Source organism: Rattus norvegicus, chromosome 1 (genome assembly GCF_036323735.1).
Source record: "Rattus norvegicus strain BN/NHsdMcwi chromosome 1, GRCr8, whole genome shotgun sequence".
Lineage (NCBI taxonomy): Eukaryota > Metazoa > Chordata > Mammalia > Rodentia > Muridae > Rattus > Rattus norvegicus.
The window spans coordinates 117,496,485-117,517,806 of record NC_086019.1 but is presented as its reverse complement, the minus strand read 5'-3'; the positions used below and the strand labels follow the sequence as shown (position 1 = coordinate 117,517,806).

The 21,322-nt window shown below is 43.9% G+C and overlaps 1 protein-coding gene across 7 annotated transcripts in view; it reads left to right on the top strand.

The window, feature by feature from the left end:
* Nucleotides 1–382: 382 nt before the first annotated feature.
* Nucleotides 383–21,322, top strand: part of Gabra5 (gamma-aminobutyric acid type A receptor subunit alpha 5) — a 112,979-nt gene continuing 92,039 nt past the window's right edge. Inside the window, exons 1-6 of one of the 7 annotated variants that reach the window (XM_017589074.3) lie at nucleotides 465–536; nucleotides 1,996–2,055; nucleotides 2,414–2,573; nucleotides 18,901–19,022; nucleotides 20,629–20,696; nucleotides 20,801–21,021. In XM_017589074.3, the coding sequence (XP_017444563.1) occupies nucleotides 2,488–2,573; nucleotides 18,901–19,022; nucleotides 20,629–20,696; nucleotides 20,801–21,021 (497 nt within the window). In that variant the 5' untranslated portion in view covers nucleotides 465–536; nucleotides 1,996–2,055; nucleotides 2,414–2,487. Of the gene's footprint in view, nucleotides 537–663; nucleotides 804–1,132; nucleotides 1,372–1,995; nucleotides 2,056–2,413; nucleotides 2,574–18,900; nucleotides 19,023–20,628; nucleotides 20,697–20,800; nucleotides 21,022–21,322 lie in introns of those variants that run through there. The other 6 variants (XM_017589073.3, XM_039109837.1, NM_017295.2 and 3 more) reach the window with 6 other exon arrangements.

Below are 21,322 nucleotides of genomic sequence, written 5' to 3'. Positions count from 1 at the left end.
TGTCTCTGCACTAAGGATTCTATAGCTTGTCAAGGAATGAGTCTTCAGTAACCCCTTAAACATGCCCTGCTACTGTGAAAGGGTTTCATTATCAGCTCCAGCAATGATTACTATCGGTGAATTAAATGACGAGCTTCTCTTGTACCAGTTTCCTTCTGAATAGAATGGCTGGGTAACTCCAAGGTTGCTCCTGAGGACTGAGGAAGAACAGAAAGTGCTGGCCATCCTACCTGACCTAAGCATCCACCTAGGTTACAGACGCTGCTGCCAGTCTCCACACCTTTTCTCCTCTGTCCTAAAAGGTGACTAGCGGTTATTCTAAGGGGGGGGGGGAACCAAATATGCTTCTAATGCCCACAAGCAACTTCAGCAGAAACGTGGTCTTCCCCGAAGCGGGTCAGACTTGCCCTCGCTGGACTGAGCAGGGGCTGGGGGCCGGGGGCCGGGCATTTGGTGAGAGTCTGGCGGCCTCTACCGGGCGCCTAGGCAGAGGGACGTTCCTCAAACCCAGAGACGACATGTGGCGCTTTGGAGAGGTGAGAGCGAGCGAGCGCGAGTCCGCCGGGGGCGCTGGGGGAATCTGCAGCCGGGCAGCGCGCGGCCTCAGGCCCGGCGCGAAGCAGAGCCGCAGGGCGGCGGCGGGAGCGCGGGGCTCCCGGACTGCACGGCGCCGAGCGCCGGGCAAGTTCGCGCCGGCAGCATGGGGCGGTGACCCCTCACCGGCCCACCGCGCCCGCCGCAGGGACAGCGGGCGGCGGCGAAGCAGGATGCGCCTTCGCCGACGGCTCGCTAGCCGGCGTAGGGTAAGGAGCTGCGGCGGCCACCGTTGCGGGCACCCGGGCCTCAGGACCGGTAGGAGCGCAGAGCAGTTGGGCGCTCGCGGATACCGCAGCGCAAACTTTGCCCGGAGACTGCGGAGGCCACCGGCACGGAGGGCAGGGGATCCGGTGGCGCGGCTGGACGGGGCTCCGGGCGCCGCGCCTCCCGGTTCGCTGTAGACAGCAGATAGCCGCTGCCTGCCACCGTCGCGGAGCTCGCCCGCCTGGAAGGAGGCTCCCGCCCGATAGCAGGGGCGCGCGGTGGGCGCGGGCCCCACTTGGTGTCGCGCGCCTGTCGCGCGGGTTGCTCGAGGCCGGGCTCTGGCTGCGCTGCCACTGCACCGCGCGCAGCAGAGGAGGAAGGCGCTGCCTGGCGAGCGCTCAGCCGGCCGGCTCAGGGGGCTAAGGAGGTCTGGAGGGCTCGGCGCGAGCCTGAGGGCCGGACCACTAGAGGTATCGGGTGGCGCTGCGGAGCGGCAGCAGGTGCGGGGTGGCGGAGGCTGCGGCTCCGCAGTGCCATCCCTTATTCCACCTGCGCTGTGCGCCAGCACTGGTGAGCTCGCGCGGGGATCTGGGGTCCCCCAGAAGAGCAGTCTCGCGGTGGGGATCGGGAAGTCGGGGGCTCAGGGGAGGCAAAAGGAACCGCCCGGGTTTTCCCCGCATGCGGCGCCGCGTGCTCGCCTCCTAGACTCGCCAGGCTACGGGCGCCTAGCCCTAGGATTCGCCCAGGCGACCACCTCATGCCAGCTTTCTATTCTTGAATGGAATATCAGAGGGCCTTCTCCTCTGAGATGGAAGTACCTGTTGTGTGCCTTCTTCAGTTCTAGACTTTTTTGGGGGGAAGAGGGGTCTCCTTAGAAAGGCGTTTCTTTTGGAACTCTGGCTTACTAGTGTACATTGAGCATCTATTTGCGTTATGCGCATGTTGAGATATTATGTGCCTTCCCTAAGGTTGTTGCTGGCCCAGGGGCAGTGCTTGCTTCGATTTCCACTGCGCTAACCAGAGTCTAGCTAAGAACAGAGATTATTTTCCAAGCGTCGTGATTATTAAGCCATGTAGTCCTGGGGGCAGGTTGCCAACCCAGAAAGTCTGACCCTCACAGGCAAGTCTACCATTGCGATCCTGTAGATGTGTTTCTGACATGTGCCTTTCCCCCCTCTTCCCACACACTTTCAGCACCTTGCAGAACCAGAAGCAGCTTGCTGGCTTTGAACGTGTGGCAAATATTTCAGAAAGGTAAATTTATCTCACTTGTGGATTTGATAGATGCAAAATGCAATTGTCCGATAACTTTAAGCCCTATGTTAATAACTGGGTCATTTATGCCATGCTAAAACAGTACACTATCGAGGGATGCAAGCAGTCTGTTAGGACGACTGCACACTCTGTAAAAGTGGACTAAAGCTGTCCTGTCACCTTTTTACACCGCCTTGCTGCCCAGAGAAGGTGGTGCAAACTGTGCTGGCACAGTCTGCTGGTAACAAGGGCCAGGCTCCAGGCTTTGTCAGCTTCACTGTGGCAGCAGCATGGTTGGATTCGCTGTAGTGATGGGAATATCCATGTTCATGTGCTTCTCCCCTTGATGCACTTTCAGCTTCAAGATCAAGTTGGAGGAAAGGACGGTTTTTCTTCTAAATTCATCTGCTTCAACTATTATTCTTACTGGGAATGGACAATGGAATGCTCTCTAGATTTATCATGACCAAAACCCTCCTTGTCTTCTGCATTTCCATGACCTTATCCAGTCACTTTGGGTAAGTTGTCCCCTGTGCTTTCATTGTGTGGTCTTGGGGACCTGTGCTGTTGTGAAGCCGGTAGATCAGGACAGCCCCTGGTTGCCACCTCTGCAGTCCTGCACCTTCTGGTTTGTGTTGAATATGTCCTGACCCATGCTTTCTTCCTGAACAAAGCTGTTCCTGGTGCAGGGTCTCGGAAATTAGTTAGACAAAAGGAAAGAGGGTTTTGCAAGTGGAAGCAGAAGATAGTTTAAAGGAAGCTGTTTCCTCCTACTCGGGTTGGAAGAGATTCAGAAGTTCATTTGTTTTAAGGACATCTGCTGCTGTTAGACAAGTGTGCCACACTTTGATTCTCTCCTTGGGTCCATTATGACACTCATTTTTTTCAAGCCAGGCTAGTGCTATATATGTGTCATGGAAAGGGATCCACAATAGTCTTGGCCTGGGCCAAGTACAGAGATCATAAACTACGACTGGCTCATCCCTGCGGTTTTGGAAATGTCGTTTCCCCTGACCGCTCTCATCTGAGCCTTCAGTGTCTCTGTACTAATACCAGCCTTCCTTGCCACACTAGTAATACCTCTCATTCAAGATGCATGCTGTTAGAAGGCAACCAATGTCCGTCTTCTCTCCTCTGTCCCTCGCTGCCCCAAATTGTCCTGGCTAATCATAAGGATTGCAGGTTGAAGTACTCCCACTGAACAGAGTGTGCTGCTTGACTTCCTGTTTACCAGTGCTCTTTCCCAAGGGAACACTTGGGATACTTAAAAGGACTGCAGCGCACAGTCACCTGTTTCCATTCGTATGGCCAGTGTACAGGCTACTTGGCAGGCGTTCACAGGTCCACTCTGCTGAACAAAATCTCCGTGAGGGCTGGGGCTTGTGCCTGGGGCAGTTACAATGTATTCTGAGTATCTGAGAAAGTCTTGTCAGTCTGTCTTTCCTATCTCCTCTCATCTCTCATACCTCTGGCATCTTTCTTCTTTCCTCTCTTGCCTCATCTTCCCCCTATCTATCTCTGTTGCCACTATGTGTATGCTTCTGTCTCTGTCTCTTTTCTCTCGTCGTCTCTTGTTCTTTGTCTCTCTTCCTCTGTTCAAATTGGAAGGGTCAGAAAGGCAGAGAATGTCGAGAGCACAGGCAGAAAATGTCATTCCCCAGCAAGGACAACTTTTCATGCCAGGAAAAAAAAATGTCTTTGTGGGCTGTTTCCCAGTCCTGTGCATTTATCATGTACACATGTGCAGAATATGCTCTAGAGTCCATTTTTGTTTTTCAGGTCAAATGCTTGGGGATTTTGGTTCTGAAACCAAGCCTGTCTAGCAGGTTGTATGTTCCATTGATTATAAGGCACACCATGAACGATGTGTGAGGGCCTACTTATTAGGTGCTATTCTTGCCTTGCTTAAAGTGGGGGAAACATGTTCCCTATCCCTGAACCTTTGATTCTTAATGTACTATATGACGGCTTTTCTTTGCAAGTTTTTAAATTAAATCCTATAAATTGTAGTTTCTCCATTGCTTTTCTGAATGGAAGGTGTCTGTGAATGAAGTCTCATGAATATTCATCACTGCAAATTAATACATTAAAATAGTTGGCTTGTTTTCTGATATCCTATGTATACTGGGAGACATTTTAAAAGTGATGCCCATGCTGAGCTGTGCTATCTTGGTAACATACAGTTTGTAGGATTAGTACAATAATTCTGACTATGAATAGAATAAGGCAGGAAAAGCTATTACACTTTCTGGTAGTACAAGTCTGAAGTAGAAAGTTATGTGTATGAGTTTAGTTAGTTTCTTATTTGTGTTATTTTACAAGGTCTTCTACAAAATGCAGATTGAGCTTGTCAGTTTCTGGAAGGAAATTCTAAGTCTGAGGATAGCCCTCAATCTCTCAAAAGCATTAACTGTTGTAGAAGGTATTCATCTTTCAGATAGAAAGATTTTCATGGTTTTAGAGTCTATTATAAAGCAATACCTACAAACTGCAGGAAATGTGTGAGGTGCAGACTACTTTATGAACTTGTACCAACTCCCAGGTTATCATACTTTCCCTTCTGGTTCCTACCACTGCCTGCTCTCCTGTGTATTGTATATATCTGCATACGTCTGTATATATCTGTATTGTCTTCTACATATTCAGCTTTTTGTTGGTTTTGGGCCCTACCTTTCCACAATTACAAATTCTTTAGGCTGTGTGATTTTTAACATGGATAGATACTGTAGCAGAGCAAAGTGGGCTGACATTAGCTATTTCCCTACTTTGGGACATTTACATCATTTCTCATTTTCCTGCTCTAGATTCTCTTGTAGAGGACACATTCGGTTTGGAAATTTCTTAAGAATTTGCACTTGTTTCTATTAGAAGACACACAGACTGGTCCAAGCATAGCAGAGGACTGCCTTGTCTGGCCTCAGTGGGAGAAGATGAGCCCAATCTTCCAGAGATCTGAGGCTCCAGGGAAGGGGGATGCCTGGGGTTGGGGGAGAAGAGGAGCACCTTCTCAGAGGCAATGGGGGTGGGGTGGGATGAGGAGCTGTGATAGGGAGGCTCATTGAGGGGGAGTGATGCATGGAAAGTAAATGGATAAAATAATTAATAAAAAAAGATAATCTTATGATTGGAATTATACACCAGGTACTGTGGAGACCAGCAAAACACACTGCACACTGAACACATCATAAGACATATCAATCCCCCACTTGTTCCTTCTTAAATGAGGTTCTGCTTGCTTTCAGATTAATTGTAGGTAGGAATAATTGTGTTGAAACCCAGGCAATTTCATAACATTTCCTTGACTTTAGGTCTTGACAGAATGCAAAGTACCCAATATCATAAGGTTTTAAGTCAATCCCCGGAGCCTCGTTATGAGCTCAGTATCATTAGCCCCATTCTGCAGTTGGCAAAGTGGGACAGATAAGTATCTAAGCAGGGAGCTCTACCCAGTCAGCACCTGCTGGCTCTCCTCACTCTGCACCGCTCTGTGTCATTTTGCTCAGTTTCACCCTGTGCTTTTTTTTTTCTCTGACTACAATTTTGAAATATGTCAAAGCAATCTAGAAGCTGGGAGGATATGGACCTGAAATGTATTGTCCACTTTGGGCTTTTTCTGTACTCTGAAACTGGGGAAAAGAACAAGTTGAACAAATTCTCTGTCCTATCCTCCCTCCACCAAAGAAAGGATTTCTGTGATTGAACTTCAAAGGAAGTTGAAAAGGGAAGTTACAAAGGTCCTGGTTTGATCACTACTTAGTCACGGAACTGCTGATGCTCCGAAGTATGCCCAGGAGACTTGAGAGCTGGCAGGAGTAAGGAGTTCTATGCAAAGGGCAGGAGAGAATGAGAAAGAAACAACATACAAGGTTCTGCACAGGTACAAGTTGACACAACACATTTGTAAAAACCTGCACATTCAGCAACAAAAGATGCACTTGTGAAGAGGGAAGTGTATTTGGTGATTACATAAGATAGTTCAAGCAAACTTGCTTTGAAAATAGCAAGAGAATTATATGACTTTCTCCACATCTTTTTCCAAATTTAATCACCAAGAGTTCATTTTCGGGGCTGGGGCTGGGGATTTAGCTCAGTGGTAGAGCGCTTGCCTAGCAAGCACAAGGCCCTGGGTTCAGTCCCCAGCTCCGAAAAAAAAAAAGAGTTCATTTTCAATAGTTTTCTAAATTTTATTATACATTGTGAATGATAGAGCATACAACTGAACCAAGGCCTTCTAGTCAGTCTTTGCTATGGCCCATGCAAATAGATGGACTTATTGAAGCCATTACAGCTATTTTAATGAAACCAGCACAGTATAGAAAAATTAGCACTGAAACACTATGGGATCTAATTGCTGCCAAATTAGTTTAAACTAGAGTTAACTTATCAACATTTAAAATCATACTTTACCAGACTTGATAGGCCAGTGACAATTGCAAAGCACATTTGAGGGTTATCAGCTCAATAGATAATGCCAGATTCCATTCACTTACTGGTATTAGAGTAGAGATTTGTTCATTGAAAGGGAAATGTATTTTAATTTTTATTACAGTGGAACTGCAATTCAAATACATGTTGGAAAACAATATGTTTAAATTGGCAATGAAAAGCAAGCTCTTACAAACAAGAAGAAAGATCTTTCTCTGTGTACATGTGCGCCAGCTTGGCCTTGTGTCCCACAAAGAGGGTCCTTTTCATCCTCCCTCCTATACTCAAGGGCAGTTGCTGCTTCTCACTGGAGCTGTAGGCATGTCTGAATCATATCTTTTGAAGCTGGAAGTTGGCTTGCATACCCTCAGATAACCGACTCATCCTTTTCCAGAGCGGCAGGTTCCCGAGGCTCAGGGCACACAGTCAGTATAATGTTTGTAAGAGCACCATAGCAGTGCAGTCAAACCAACTAGGAGGGACAGAACTGCTCTGATGGCTCTTCTTGGAAGCTGCAGAGAGGGACAGGCAGAGAGGAGGAAGGGGAAACTGCACAGCGCCTTAGTGGAGTTAGAGAGCCATCTCAAACTTTGTTTTACAAGACAGAAAGCAGGGCCTATTTCCAGACTCTTGACTTTATAAAGCTGACTTTAAGGATGTTTGATGCACCCGTGCTCAGTGAACAGCACTCAGGACAGCAGAGAGCACAGCTCTGGGAAGGAGGATAGCCCTAAGCTTCAGGATGATTCACTAGCTGGGTTCTGGGTAGAGGGGTGTGTGTGTGTGTGTGTGTGTGTGTGTGTGTGTGTGTGTGTGTGTGTGTGTGTGTGTGAACGTGCACAGATTGTGTGTATTTGGATGTTCATGAATATTCAATGGCACAAAACCCACGTTTTAATTGTTGTGCATTTCAAAGGGACGTATTAGAATTAAAGCAAAAAGCAAAGCTCACTCTCCTAGTAGCAAGAATTACCAACAGGCATATAGGTGCTTTGCATGAATTTCAGAATGACGTTGTTAAACCATGCTGTTCAATGTTCGCCAAGTCCTCACTTGGTGCATAAGGAGAGCCCCAACTTTAGAACTTATTGAATTGTGTCCACGTTTTTTGCTGATCAAAGTGGTGGAATCACCCCTTGCCTCCTAGATGCCTGCCAGGGCAAGAGTTCCCATTAGAAAGGCCTCTCCACTATGTCCTAATATTTATGGCTCTGCAGAAAAGAAGAGGGCAAGAGAGGCAATTTATATGTTAGAAACAAAAGAACATCCTAAACCAGTAGATGAATCGGATCACTCCTGAGCAGCCCAGGCCAAGCTCACTACGATGTGAGTTTCTGGCAGGTAATGCATAGAGAAGCATCACATGTGGGGAGTAGAAAAGCTCCACCTTATCTGTATTTACGAGCTGTTTCCAAAACAGACAGAATGTAAAAGTCAGAGCAACATAAGGCATTGATTTTCAGTTAAAAAAGAAATTTCCCACCAGTTCACAATCAGTTTGGTTCTACCCCAAGATCACTAATGATAAATACAGAGTCTTGTTGATAGTGGGTCCTTCTATGGAGCCAGAAGTTCCATAACCATCCTGCAGCTCAGTTTCTGAATGTCATACCTGGGGATAATAACGGACCCTTCATCACAAGACTGATTGATATGCAAAATGCTAGACCAGGTTAGTGATTCAGATGGTAAGCAGTGTTCCTGAGCATGGCCTGAGCACAATTAAGACCATCACTTGGGTATAGCCAAGCAGCCTCCCTTGCCTGAGTGTGGTGGAAGTTATCACCCTGCTTTGACAGTAGTATGAATGTGTCCCCTTCCATGTGCTAGGCACCATTATGGATGCTAAGGGCCTAGCTTCAATGAGAGTGTGTTCAGACTTGAAAACGTCAGGCAATGAACAAGCAACAGGGAAGCGATGGTGGTTACTAAAAGAGCAATTCAGAAGGAGATAGTGAATGTGATGGAAGCAGGTGCTATTGCAGGAACCTGAGGGAAGTGGGGTTTAGTAACAGCTCTAATCGTTGAGAAGACCAAACCAGTGTTGGGGAACGGTGATAATGGCAGAACACCACACAAGGAATTGGAAGCCGTCAGAAGCTAGCTTGGCATTGGTGGTGGAGATCCATAGGAGGTATAATCACAGTGTAAGGGAAAGAACTGGACTAGATCTTGGACAACCTGCCATGTTGGGTAACTTTACCTGGAGAGTAACAGAGGGCCATGGAGTGGAGTGGAATTTTTATGTTTGTTAGTATTTTTGTTTTATTATTGGTATATTTGTATTATTATTTATTTTATTATTTGTCTCATATAGCCCATGTTAGTTATGAACTCTCTATGAAGCCAAGGAAGGACATGAACCCCTGATCCTTTTACCTCCATCCCTGACTTGTGAGATGACTGCATGTATCATGGTGCCCAGTTTATGCAGGACTAGGGTCAAGCTTAGGGCTTTGTGCAATTTAGGTGAGCACTTTACCAACTGAACTACAGCCTCATCCCATTTTACTGTTTTGGACATAAGAATGGTTGATGTTATGTAATCCTCCTACCATAGACTGTACCAAGTCGTCTCATGGTCCTATTTAGAAGTGGACCTTAGCATTTCATCCCCTGTTAGAGCAGAGTAAAGAGAATTAAGTGGAATCCGGGGTAAGAAGAGGAGAGATGAAAGTGGTATGCAGTCAGTTAAGAGGTATTCACATCAGGACACATCTGTTTTGACTAGTGGGATGTGTGGATGGTCTGACATAGGCACGAGGAAAGATTAAGGGTCAAGGATACTCCATCAACTCTTTCTTCTATCACTGAGATGGAGAAGAAGGTAGAAGATGTTTGTGCTTTATAAGTCCTTGAAGAAGCCACATCCATATCCAAGTAGCTAGGGCAGGCCTTTGGAGATGGGGAGCTAGAGGCCAGAAAAGGACTGGGCTGCATCATGATTTAAAAGACAATGGGCATGAGAACTGATAGAAACTGAGCATAGGCATTAATGAGTTTAAGAGGGTATAAACAAGACTGAGAGGTTCAGAGAAGAGGAAAAAGAGTATAGCAGGACACAGTAGCTTAAGGATTCAAGCAAGATTTTAGGTTCAAGCTACATAACATAACACTGTCATAAAAAATAAACCATTAATTCCAACACTTGGGAGGCAGAGACAGGCGGATCTCTATGAGTTGGAGGCCACTCTGGTCTACAAAATGAATCAGGCTATTATACAGAGAAACCTTGTCTCAAAAACCAAAACAACAACCAACCAACCAACCAACCAAAACCATCAAATATGAAGGGGCTCGGGGCCCCATATGAACAACAATGCCAAGCAACCAGAGCTTCCAGGGACTAAGCCACTACCAAAAGACTATACATGGACTGACCCTGGGCTCCAACCTCATAGGTAGCAATGAATAGCCTAGTAAGATCACCGGTGGAAGGGGAAGACCTTGGTCCTGCCAAGACTGAACCCCCAGTGAGTGTGATTGTTGGGGGGAGGGTGGTAATGGGGGAGGATGGGGAGGGGAACACCAATGTAAAAGGGGAGGTGGAGGGGTTAGGGGGATGTTGGCCCGGATACCAGGAAAGGGAATAACAATCGAAATGTAAATAAGAAATGCTCAAGTTAATAAAGATAAAAAAAAAAAAAACTCCATCAAATATGCACACAACAGCCAGAACCTAAAGAGAAGAGTTTTCAGAAACCAAGAGGAGAAAGCTCTGTAGGAAGGGAGACGCAGTCATTTCTGCTGAATGTAACTACTGGGCCCATGAAGGTGGGTGATTGGTCTTGACTTTTGGATCTGCCCATTCAGAGTTTCATCTTGGCCTTTAGCAAAAGTTATAGGTGATAGGTGGCAGGATCTAGATAGGAGCGGCTGTAAGAGAGGGAAGGGAGGTGTGTGTGTGTGTGTGTGTGTGTGTGTGTGTGTGTGTGTGTGTGTGTGTGTGTATGTGTGTAATGTATATGGTTTTTCCAGGGAATTTTCTGAGAAGAGGAACAAAGGGCAGGGTAATTTGTAGGTGCTGTAGCCTGTAGAGCTCCAGTGATGAGCTTTGGGATTATGATCCAGGCAGCAGAGAACCTGCAGAAAGGGTCCTGAGGAAGACAACTTTGATTTGGGTAACTGAAGGGCATCATGGTGAAGCTCTGTGAGCATGAGGAAAACCCCCAAAAAAATTTTAAGGCCAGAAGAAATACAACTAACTAATGACATTTGAGTGTCCATCTCTTGTCACCATTGTTGTCTCCTGAGTTATTTTCCAATCTTACTTCTCCCAAGTCTGTAATTTATAAGCAGACCATGATCTTGGTCAAAAACAAAACAAAACAAAACACAACAACAACAACAACAACAACAACAACAACAACAAAAACCCTGCAGGTTTCCATTACCTTGAAGAAGATTTTAAAAGTATAGCGTGACGGGGGGAGGGGGATGTTTGCCCGGAAACCGGGAAAGGGAATAACACTCGAAATGTATATAAGAAATACTCAAGTTAATAAAAAAAAAAGTATAGCGTGGCATTCAAAGTGTTTTATAAACTTGTATGTGATTAGTTTCCTTAGGTTACAATTTTGAGTTTTAAAAGTTTTGTGGTATTGATGAGTGAACTTAGAGCCTGGCCCCTTCCAGCACCTGGTGCTTACAGTGCCCTGTTACCCACTGCCTGGTGTTTGCAGTGCTTTGTTACCCAGATGCTAGCCCCTTGCTGTTTTGGTTACCCAGAGGCTAGCCCCTTGCAGTGGTCTGTTACCGAGTGTCTGGCCACTTACAGTACTCTCTTACTGAGGAGCAGTGCCACCCTAGCGCTGGCTTGTATCAGAGGTCTCCCACTCGTCTTCTGCAAATGACAGTTGCCATTTCATTCCAAACCTAGACAGAGTCCATGTTCTCCCTCCCCCTTATGTTCCTATCTTGTCATTCATACTTTGTGAAGTGACACTAGATTCCTGCCCTTTATGTACTCTGCTGAAATTCTCTAGTATGAAAATCGTTCATAATATGTCAGGGACAACTCTGCCTTCTACCTGTGCTTAGATCTCACCAGAGTGAGACACAGGTTCAAACACCATTCATTGAAACCCATCGCTGGCATTGTCCAGGAAGTATTTGAAGACTGTAGGGCTGCTGGGGCCCATGTTACTGGCCCTGGGGCAGTCGATTTGCCTGCATCTTACGCCCAAAACACACACTTTCCACCAGAACCACATAGGAAGATCTCCAGATAGGAGTCAGGCTCCGAAAATACGGTTTCCTTTTCCCTCTGTGATCAGTTAAACCCGTGTCTCCAGGAGCCAGAAACTGAGATGCTAATGCCTGGAAAAGGACAGGAATGAGACAACATTGAGTGAGAAAGATTCCTGTACTTGGAAGATTTCACTCTTGCTGAAGGCATGCACAATTTATTTCACTTACAGACTGCCTGGAAAGCCTGCCTGCTGGTGGATCAGATTTCATGAGATGGTGGTTCCTAAATTCGGTTTATCAGAATCAGAAGTTAGATCACCATGACAGGGATTCCAGTACATTCAGAGCTCTGCAGTACCCACCAGTGTCCCTCCAGCCCCTGCCCCATCCTGTGTCACTGTTTTCACCAGCCTAGAAAACAAGGCTCATTTATGTCATTTATTTGTCAAACTCAACTCATCAGAATCATCAGGTCAAATCCTTGTCCCTTCTATATAAACTAGAAAGGAAATGTAAGAGGGAGTGGTTTTTAAAAGCAGGTTGGGTTGGTTCTATACAGGCCCAACATACCTGCAAATTCTGCATCTGTGGATTCGACCACATATTTTCCATATTTGATTAAAAATCTCCTCTGTAACTGAGAATATATAAACTCTTTTCATTTTGTTATTCCCTAAATAACATGCTTTAATAACATCAGAACAACTAGGTCTAGAGATCATTTAAGTATAAGGAAGGCTGTGTGGAGATGCTATGGAAACCCACAACAAATTATGAAAAGAGACCTGAGCACCCACAGGTTTGGGTTCTATATTGAAAGGTATTTCTGTAGTCTTAATATCTTTTCTACAAGAAATCCAGAGCATTGTGAAATAATATAACATGACAACCAATGGCTGGAATTTAAAAATGTAAACCACAAGTGTGTGTGACATATATTGACAAACGTACTGTCTAGACATGCTAAAGGACTCTTGCCTTTTACAGAGATTTTGAAAGGAGATTAAGAGTTTATTTGTTACCAGTGTACAATTTATGTTAGAGCAGAAATAAACTAAATGTGATAAAAAAGACTTTGCCACAGGGGGAAAAAAAGGAATATCTTTTCTGCCTGGGTTCATGTTCCAACCTCTCCATTGGAAGTCTTACCTGGTTCAGGAAAAAGGCAGGTTCAGACTACATATGCTCCATTGCTAGGAGTCTTTACGGGGTCACCCTCATAGGCTTCTAGGAGTTTCCATTGTCCTGGGTTTTTAGCTCATCTCAAAGATGACCTCCCATTCTAGTTGTCTTTCTAAGTATTCCCTCCCTCCATCTTCCTCTGACCTGATCCCTCCAACCCACACTCTCTCTATCCATCCCCCCTCCTGCATACTCTATTTATTCTACTCCCCCTTCTCGGTGAGATTCATGTGGCTCTCCTAGAGCCCTCCTTGTTACTAAGCTTCTTTGGATATGTGGCTTGTGGCATAGTTATCCTTCACTTTATGGCTAATACCCACCTATAAGTGAGTATATGGCATGTTTCCCTTTCTGGGTCTGGGTTACTTCCCTCAGGATGATCTTTTCTAGCTCCATCTATTTGCCTTCAAATTTCATGATGCCATTGTTTTTAGTAGCTGAGTAGTATTCCACTAAATTCCATTTTCTTTATCTGTTCTTCAGTTGAGGGTCATCTAGATTGTTTGCAGTTTCTGGCTGTTACAAACAACTGCTATGAATCTAGTTGAGAAGTGTCCTTGTGGTACATTGGAACATTCAGTATATGCCCAAAAGTGGTATAGCTGGGTCTTGAGGTAAATCTATTCTCAATTTTTTGAGAAACCACCAAATTGATTTCCACATTGGCTATACACGTCTGCACTCTCACCAGCCAGGAAGGAGTTTTCCCTTTCCTGCGTATCCTCGACAGCATGATCTGTCACTTGAGTTGTAACCGTTGACCTACAATTTGCCTGGCCTACAGGATGTGCAAAGGGTAAAGTTGGAACAGAAATTAAGAAGATGGCTAAGCAATGACTGGTCCAGCTTGAAACCCATGCCAAGAGAGGGGCCCCACCCATGACACTGTGGTATTCTTCTATACTCACAGAGAAGAGTCTAGCATAACTATCATCAGAGAAGCTTCACCCAGAAACTGAGGAGACCCACAGACAAAGATTAGGTAGAGCTGCAGAATCCTGTAGAAGTTGGAGAGCAAGGATGTTAGGAGCCTGAGGAGTCAAGGATACCACAGAAAATTTACAAAATCAACTAACTTGGCTAATAGGGTTTCACAAAGACTGAACTGCCAATCAAGGAGCATGCATAGGATATACCTAGGCCAGCTGCACATATGTAACAGTTGTATAGCTTGCTCTTCATGTGTGACTCTAATAGCAGGAGAGGAGGCTGTATCTGTTTCCTCCCTTTGGGTTTGGATCCCTTCCCCTAACTGGGCTGTTTCATCTTGCTTCTTTAGGAGAAGATACACCTAGTCTTATTGCAACTTGATATGCCAAGGCTGGTTGATATTCATGGGGCCTCTCCTTTTCTGAAGAGAAATGGGGGAGGGTGGATGGGGTGAAGAGGTATGGGAGGAGGAGAGGAAGGGAAACTGTGGCCAGATGTAAATTAACTAACTAACTAACTAACTAACTAACTAACTAACTAAAACTTAAAATGCAGTTTAACAAACATAACAAAATAATCAATTTTCTGAAAGATCAATAAATGTGAAGAGGCCATAACTGGACCACTGGGTATGTGTAGCATGTTCTACTAAGTAATATTGATGAACTCTAAAGAAACTTCCACATTTTAAGAGGATTTGGCTATTTTAGCCTTGATTATATTTGAAGTAAGCTACCAACATTTAAAATTATTTCTTTTATGTTGAAAATACTTGTCAAAACAAAATAGCAGATTTTGTTTCTTTTTAAAAAGATTTATTTATTTATCATGTATAAGTGCACTGTAGCTGTCTTCAGACACACCAGAAGAGGACATCAGATCTTATTACAGATGGTTGTGAGCCAGCATGTGGTATCTGGTATTTGACCTCAGGACCTCTGGAAGAGCATTCAGTGTCCTTAACCACTGAGCTGTCTCTCCAGCCCAGAGATTTAGTTTCACTTCACAAAAAAAATCTAGTCCTTCACAGATCTTTATTTTGCTGCTGAAGCAGTTCATCCACAATTGTGCTAGGAGTTGACCTCATAGAACACTCTCAGCAGTGTTAAGAGGGTGGGTAGGCCTGCCTGGAAGCCACCATCGCGTCACATGATGCTCTTCAGTCACACTGTTTCTCACTGTACACAGATACTAGTACGTCCCAGTTGTTTTCCTTTTCAAGGGCTTTTGTTGAGCCAAATGAGAGTTTCTTTTTGCCTAAGTAGTTCTTAAAGACCTTGCAGCCTCATGGAAGCATAACCAAGTCCTCAGATATCTGTGGGTGAAGGAGGCACCATGCCAGGGGGCAAACAGTACTTGCAATCTCCTCAGTACTGTGAGAATAGGACATTGCATGGCCATGTATTACAGTTCATTTGTTTTTCAGGTTGATTGTGGAAAACAAACAAACAAAATGCCCAAAACAACATGAGCAGAATGCAAACCCTGCTTCTGCCCTAAGAGGCATTTCAGAAGATCTTTATTTCTTGATGTCTTTTTTCCACTCCTCTTGCTATATGACTACTTAAATAGAATAGAAAATATTCCAGACCCCCAGCCCTGAATGCTGCTATGGAAAGAACTAAATAAAGATCAGTACAGGAGGAAATAATGGTAGGACAGGGAAGATATTGAAATTTCTCCAAGAGAAGTGTCATTATGGATAAGTAGTGTGAGTAGACATTTAAAACTGTATCATAAGAATTGTGTATAGCTGGAGAGGCGTCTCAGAAGTTAAGAGCACTGACTGTTCTTCCAGAAGACCTAGATTCAATCCCTAGCTCCCACATGGTGTTTCACAACCATTCATAACTCCAGTTTCAAATGATCTAATACCACCTTTTGGTTTCTGTGGGCACCAGCCATGTACTTGTTATAGAAAGCCACATGCAGGCAAAAGAGCCATGTATATAAAATAAAAAGTAATACATTAAAATATGTGTCCAATAAATGTAAACAGCTCTGGAATTTATAAGTACTCTATCTATCCCTGGAATTGATGAGAATTTGGGTATGAGTAAAGTGAGATTCCAATCCAAGGAACATACGCAAGTGGTCTGAAACAATGAAGCAGTGGGCATAGCACACACACACACACACACACACACACACACATATACATATATGTATATATATACAGAGATAGATAGATAGATAGATAGATAGATAGATAGATAGATAGATAGATAGATGGATGGATGGATGGATGGATGGATGGATGGATGGATAGATAGATAGATAGATAGATAGATAGATAGATAGATAGATAGATAGATAGATGGATAGATAGATAGATGGATAGATAGAATGCTAAACAACACTGTGGCTCACTATCATGAAAATAGCCAGTAATACCATCTGATCATTTTTTTCTTGATGGCCAGGGACATTCTTATCCAATATGATTGATTTTACATTTTACAACTGATATGGACAAACTTAGAAAAGTCCTTGAAAGATGAAATAGTTGTTCTTTGATTGTGGAGATATATTCCAAACCTTTGGTGTATGCCTAAAGCTTAGGATAGTATTAAATCCCCCATCTTTTAATTTCTTTTCTGTACTGAACACTGTGGTAAAGTACAGTCTATAAATTAGCTTACTAAGATATGAAGGACAACAATTTAAGTAAAATTTAAATGTTATATACTGTAATGAGATTGCCAACATCATTACCCTTGTACTTCGGACCACTTATGAAGTAAACTAAATTTTACTTGACACTGTACATTACAGTGATTTTGACAGAGCAGCTGAAACAACTCACTTCAACCGAGACAACTATCAAACAACTAACTCGCAGACAGCATATACAGTGTGGATACTCAAAACTATAATTTTTAGAATAATATACAATTTATAAATTCTGAGGAAATTTTATGCTTATTTTTATGCTTAAGACTTTTGTTTGAAGTGGACCTTGGGTACTTTAAATGGCAGAAAATAGACTTATGTGTGAGGAGAGACAATGCTGTTGTTGTTTCCTACAGTTGTATTTTCTCACATATTACTTTTTAAATTGAAGAAATAGTGAGGCCCTTCCAGTGTTAGGCATCTGGACATTGCCTTAAACTGAGAAACCAGACTGACAATCTCTGAATGTCATGAGAAGCAGACTATGAGGCCAGACTTTTTGGGACCAGTTTTTAGACAACCAGGCAAGACCAAAGGACAATATTCTTCTTACACAGCTCAAATGCCTCAAGGCTTTTCATTCCACTAGTAGCTATGGGGGTTCTATTGTTTCTTCTGAAGGATGAAATTATCATGAGTATTAGAATTGAGAGACACATGGGACCGCCAGGTGATAGCATTTGTCTTTAATTCTAGCACTCAGGAGGCAGAGGCAGGTAGATCTCTGTGAATTCAAGGTCTAGTCTACAAAGTTCCAGGATAACCTTGTACAACCAAAGCTATAGAAGAAGACCATGTCTCAACAAATGAGAGGTAGGGTGGGGGAGAAAAGCTCAAAGTATTTTAAAATAAAAGAAGAAAATATTCACATTTATGGGTTCTGTTCTAACGGGACTGAGTTTTAGTTTGTACGAGCTACAGCTGTACTCATTTTAGTGGCGATGTGAAATTTAGATCAAGGAAATTTTATGCTTATTCTAAAGGGACTCCCTTTGGGGCCGGTAAAGGATTGATCTGCTTAGATGCAATCAATGAAGATGCATGGTTTTCAAGAGCTGAGTGGGGAAAGGGCATGTGCATTCTGACCTCAGCTTCTTATAGGGAGATGGCAACTCGGATTCCAACAAAGGCATGAAAGAAAGTGCTTATGCAGATCTGCCATCCCACAGCCAGGCTTCTGGGGGAAGAGCCAGGAATCATGTGCTCTTTTTTTTTGAATGCCAAGAGTACTGAATTTCATCCAGTAATCTGCCTTGAGTGTGCGGAGCCAAGACCATCTTGCACGTCAAGTGCTGATTGCACATCTGAAAGCAACGGAAATAAATGGAGGAGGCTCTGTTAATCTTCAGGCACATTTCCGTCTCCTGGGCATGTAGACTTTCTGTCCCCCAGGTAGTCTCCTTGGCTTGTTTAGCATTCCTCCAGGTAGATACTGAGGTCAGAACTGCTGTGTGTCTGCCACCCCACGTTCATGGAACTTGGCTGTGGGATGCCAGGTCTGCATAAGCACTTTCTTTCACATACTTGTTGAAATCAGAGTTGCCATCTCTTTGTGAGAAGCTGAGGTCAGAATGCACATGCCCTTCCCCCACTCGGCTCTTGAAAACCATGCATTTTCATTGATTACATTGAAATGGGTCGTTTCTAGTGTCCATCTCCAGTTCCACCTTCTTTTGCAGTCTTCAAAACTTTACACTATTGAATAAAACCAGAATATTCTTAGAATCCCTTTTCTGAAGGGTAGTCTGCTAGTAAGAGTGCAGTGAGATTTGTGTTCATTATCTTGTCTTCCAACTTGGGTACAATTTTTATATACATTTTTGAGATAGGCTCTCACCATGTAGCTTTTGTTGGCTTAGAACTCACTGTATAGACCAGGATGGTCTTCTGAACTCACAGAGGTCTGCTTGCCTCTGTGGCCCGAGCTCTGGGATTGAAGTTGTATGCTACCACACCATACTTGGATTGAAATTTTCAGCCTCCCTGTGTTCTCATTGATGACTTGCAAATTCATTGTTTTAAATAAAAATTCCAAAATCCCATGTGATTTCATCATCCTCCTAGCCCATGTACAGAGGTTCTTTTTTTCAAAGGTGGCTATAGCATTGATAACCACGTTCTGTGATACAGTCATAGTGTACTCTCTTTAAGAGTAGCCTGGCATTTAGAAAAGAAACACAGACCTTCAGCTCTTCAAACAAAGGAGAGGGGAACCTGGAACATGATGTTAAGTTAGCAATAACTTGGCCTAGAGCAGAAGAAAGAATAGTCAAGCTCCAGAGCTCATTAAAGGAATCCAGTTGTCAGCCAAGGCAGTGTGGGCGGTATGTTTCTCAGATGCCAGTCCTCCAAGGTCAGATGCCATATGAGTATTGTGTTCCTGTCTTGGAAAAAAATATTTATACAAAGCAATTGGAATTTTCTCTTTCTTTCTCTGTTTAAAAGCTTTTCACAAATGCCAACTAGTTCTGTACAAGACGAGACCAATGACAACATCACAATATTCACCAGGATCTTGGACGGGCTCTTGGATGGCTATGACAACAGACTGCGGCCTGGGCTGGGAGGTGAGTTCCAGATGAGGCTGATGAAGCTACAGGGAGAAATTACCCTCAGCCATAAAGCTGTGCTGACTGAAGTCCAGATAACTTAGGAGAGAACTACTTTGTCAGGATTCTGAGTTGAAAACCAATCTATATCATGTCCTGTTATCGTTTTTCAGATTCATGACGCAGGAGTGAAATGGTCTCTTTATTAAAGTCTTAAGACTCCCTGTTTGCTAGATAATGGGACAGTCTATTTTAGTTCCTTAGGAAAGAACCCTGGTCCATTTTAGTTCTTAGGTTCTGTTAAAACTGAGCACCCAAAAAATAATTTTAAAAAACTGTCCCTCTCTTATCTGTAAATGCTTGTCAGAACTTAATGATCCACTGCAGTTTTTCTTTGTGTCTTTACATTCTGAGTGTATGATTTCTCACTGAGACCACAGTTAAGGTATTTATAATATCCCTGTTTATCTAAAGGGGAATTCTCCTGAACCCCAGTGAAGGTCTGAAATAGCAAATACTTCCAAACTCTGTAGCTACTATCCTTGCTCCTAATACATAGAAACTGAGGTTTAGACCTTTTGCCAGAAGCATTCTTGAAGTAAAATGAGTTCTTCAGTATTTGTATTATTAATGAAGATTTACAGAAAGCAAAGTTTTGTATTCAAAGGTTCCAGTGTAAGAAAGGTCCTCATAGGTTAGGCCACATCTCTCTGTGCCACTGAAAGACATTATTAGGCTCAGTGCCCAATGGTCCCATCTTTGTTTGCACATTGAAAGGGCCAAAGTATAGGGAGGACTGTTGAGCTGTCATTGACTCTGGAATTTTATTCAGGCACTCTCATTCAGCAGAGAACCTAATGGGACACACTGGCTCAGAGGGTGCCGTAGACCTGTACCTTATCCAGAAGGCAGACTACACAGACATGGCAAATAAGTTGATTATCACTGTGAGAGAAACTTTAGGGAAACTATCTGAGCCCACTATGCCGTCGGGCAGTTTGGAGGTGGTGGATTCTAGATGGAGTATCTACTCATGCATGATCCATGGAAAACATTTGTCCCTACCCCAGCATTATTGATAATTTTGATCAATTCTGCATATTCATTACTTTAGTAATATAATAGGACCCTGTGATGGGGGTTTCAAACAATTCACAATGTCATATAAGGAGGAGTGGTTCTTGTTTTCTAGCCGCACTTGTGTTGGTGTGCTCCAAAACCCTTTCTCATTACCCTTTTCTTGAGGCCATCTAGTGCTTCCAGCTTTATTGAGAGATCACTCAAGTCAGTATCCACAGCAGGATGGCCTTAGAGCTCCAGGTTTAGGAGTCTCACCACTCATTACCATCCATCTCAGTCCACATCTACTGAGGACGACTCCCCAGGGACAGAGGTACCATGAGACCTACGCCATTTTGCTAATGATGGATAGATACACTATTGGATCTGTAGTTTGAAGCAGTCTAGGTCCAGTGAATATTACTCCAGTCTTCTAGGTTTACAAAACACAAAAGTGTGCTATGGTTGTGAAGAATGAAGTTGGGCACTACACTGAGATCAACAGCACACTACAGAGGAGGATCTTGGTAAGGCAGTTGCAAAGCAACCTGTGTCTGTGTTTCAGAGCGAATCACGCAGGTGCGAACAGACATCTATGTTACCAGCTTTGGCCCAGTGTCCGACACGGAAATGGTAGGTACCAAAGCCTGGTTAACACAGACAATTTCTATATTGAATTAACTGTGGTAAGGACCCCTCTCGCTGAGATGTCACCCTGATGTCTTCTTGTGCATTAGGAATATACCATAGATGTGTTTTTCCGACAAAGCTGGAAAGATGAAAGGCTGCGGTTTAAGGGGCCTATGCAACGTCTCCCTCTCAACAACCTTCTTGCCAGCAAAATCTGGACCCCAGACACATTCTTCCACAATGGGAAGAAGTCCATTGCGCACAACATGACGACACCCAACAAGCTGCTGAGGCTGGAGGATGATGGCACACTTCTCTACACCATGCGGTGAGCAGTTGCATAGCCCTGGGTGGTGGGTCAGGTCAGCTGATGCTGTCCTGGACATATCTGGACCAAGCTCAGTGGCTAATGTGTATGTAGATGATTTGAAGGTTGCACGGGTTGCAGAGGTGTGATGTATAAGCACAGTGAGCACTTATGCTTTAAGAACTACAGATACTAAGGCTAGATCAGATTGTTTTCCTGAGCTGTAGGGGTCCATGGCCATCAACATCTTAACTCAGTTTTATTTTTGGTATGTGTTCAAGAGCATCTTTTGAAGTTGCAACTCAGATAATGAAAGAAGGAA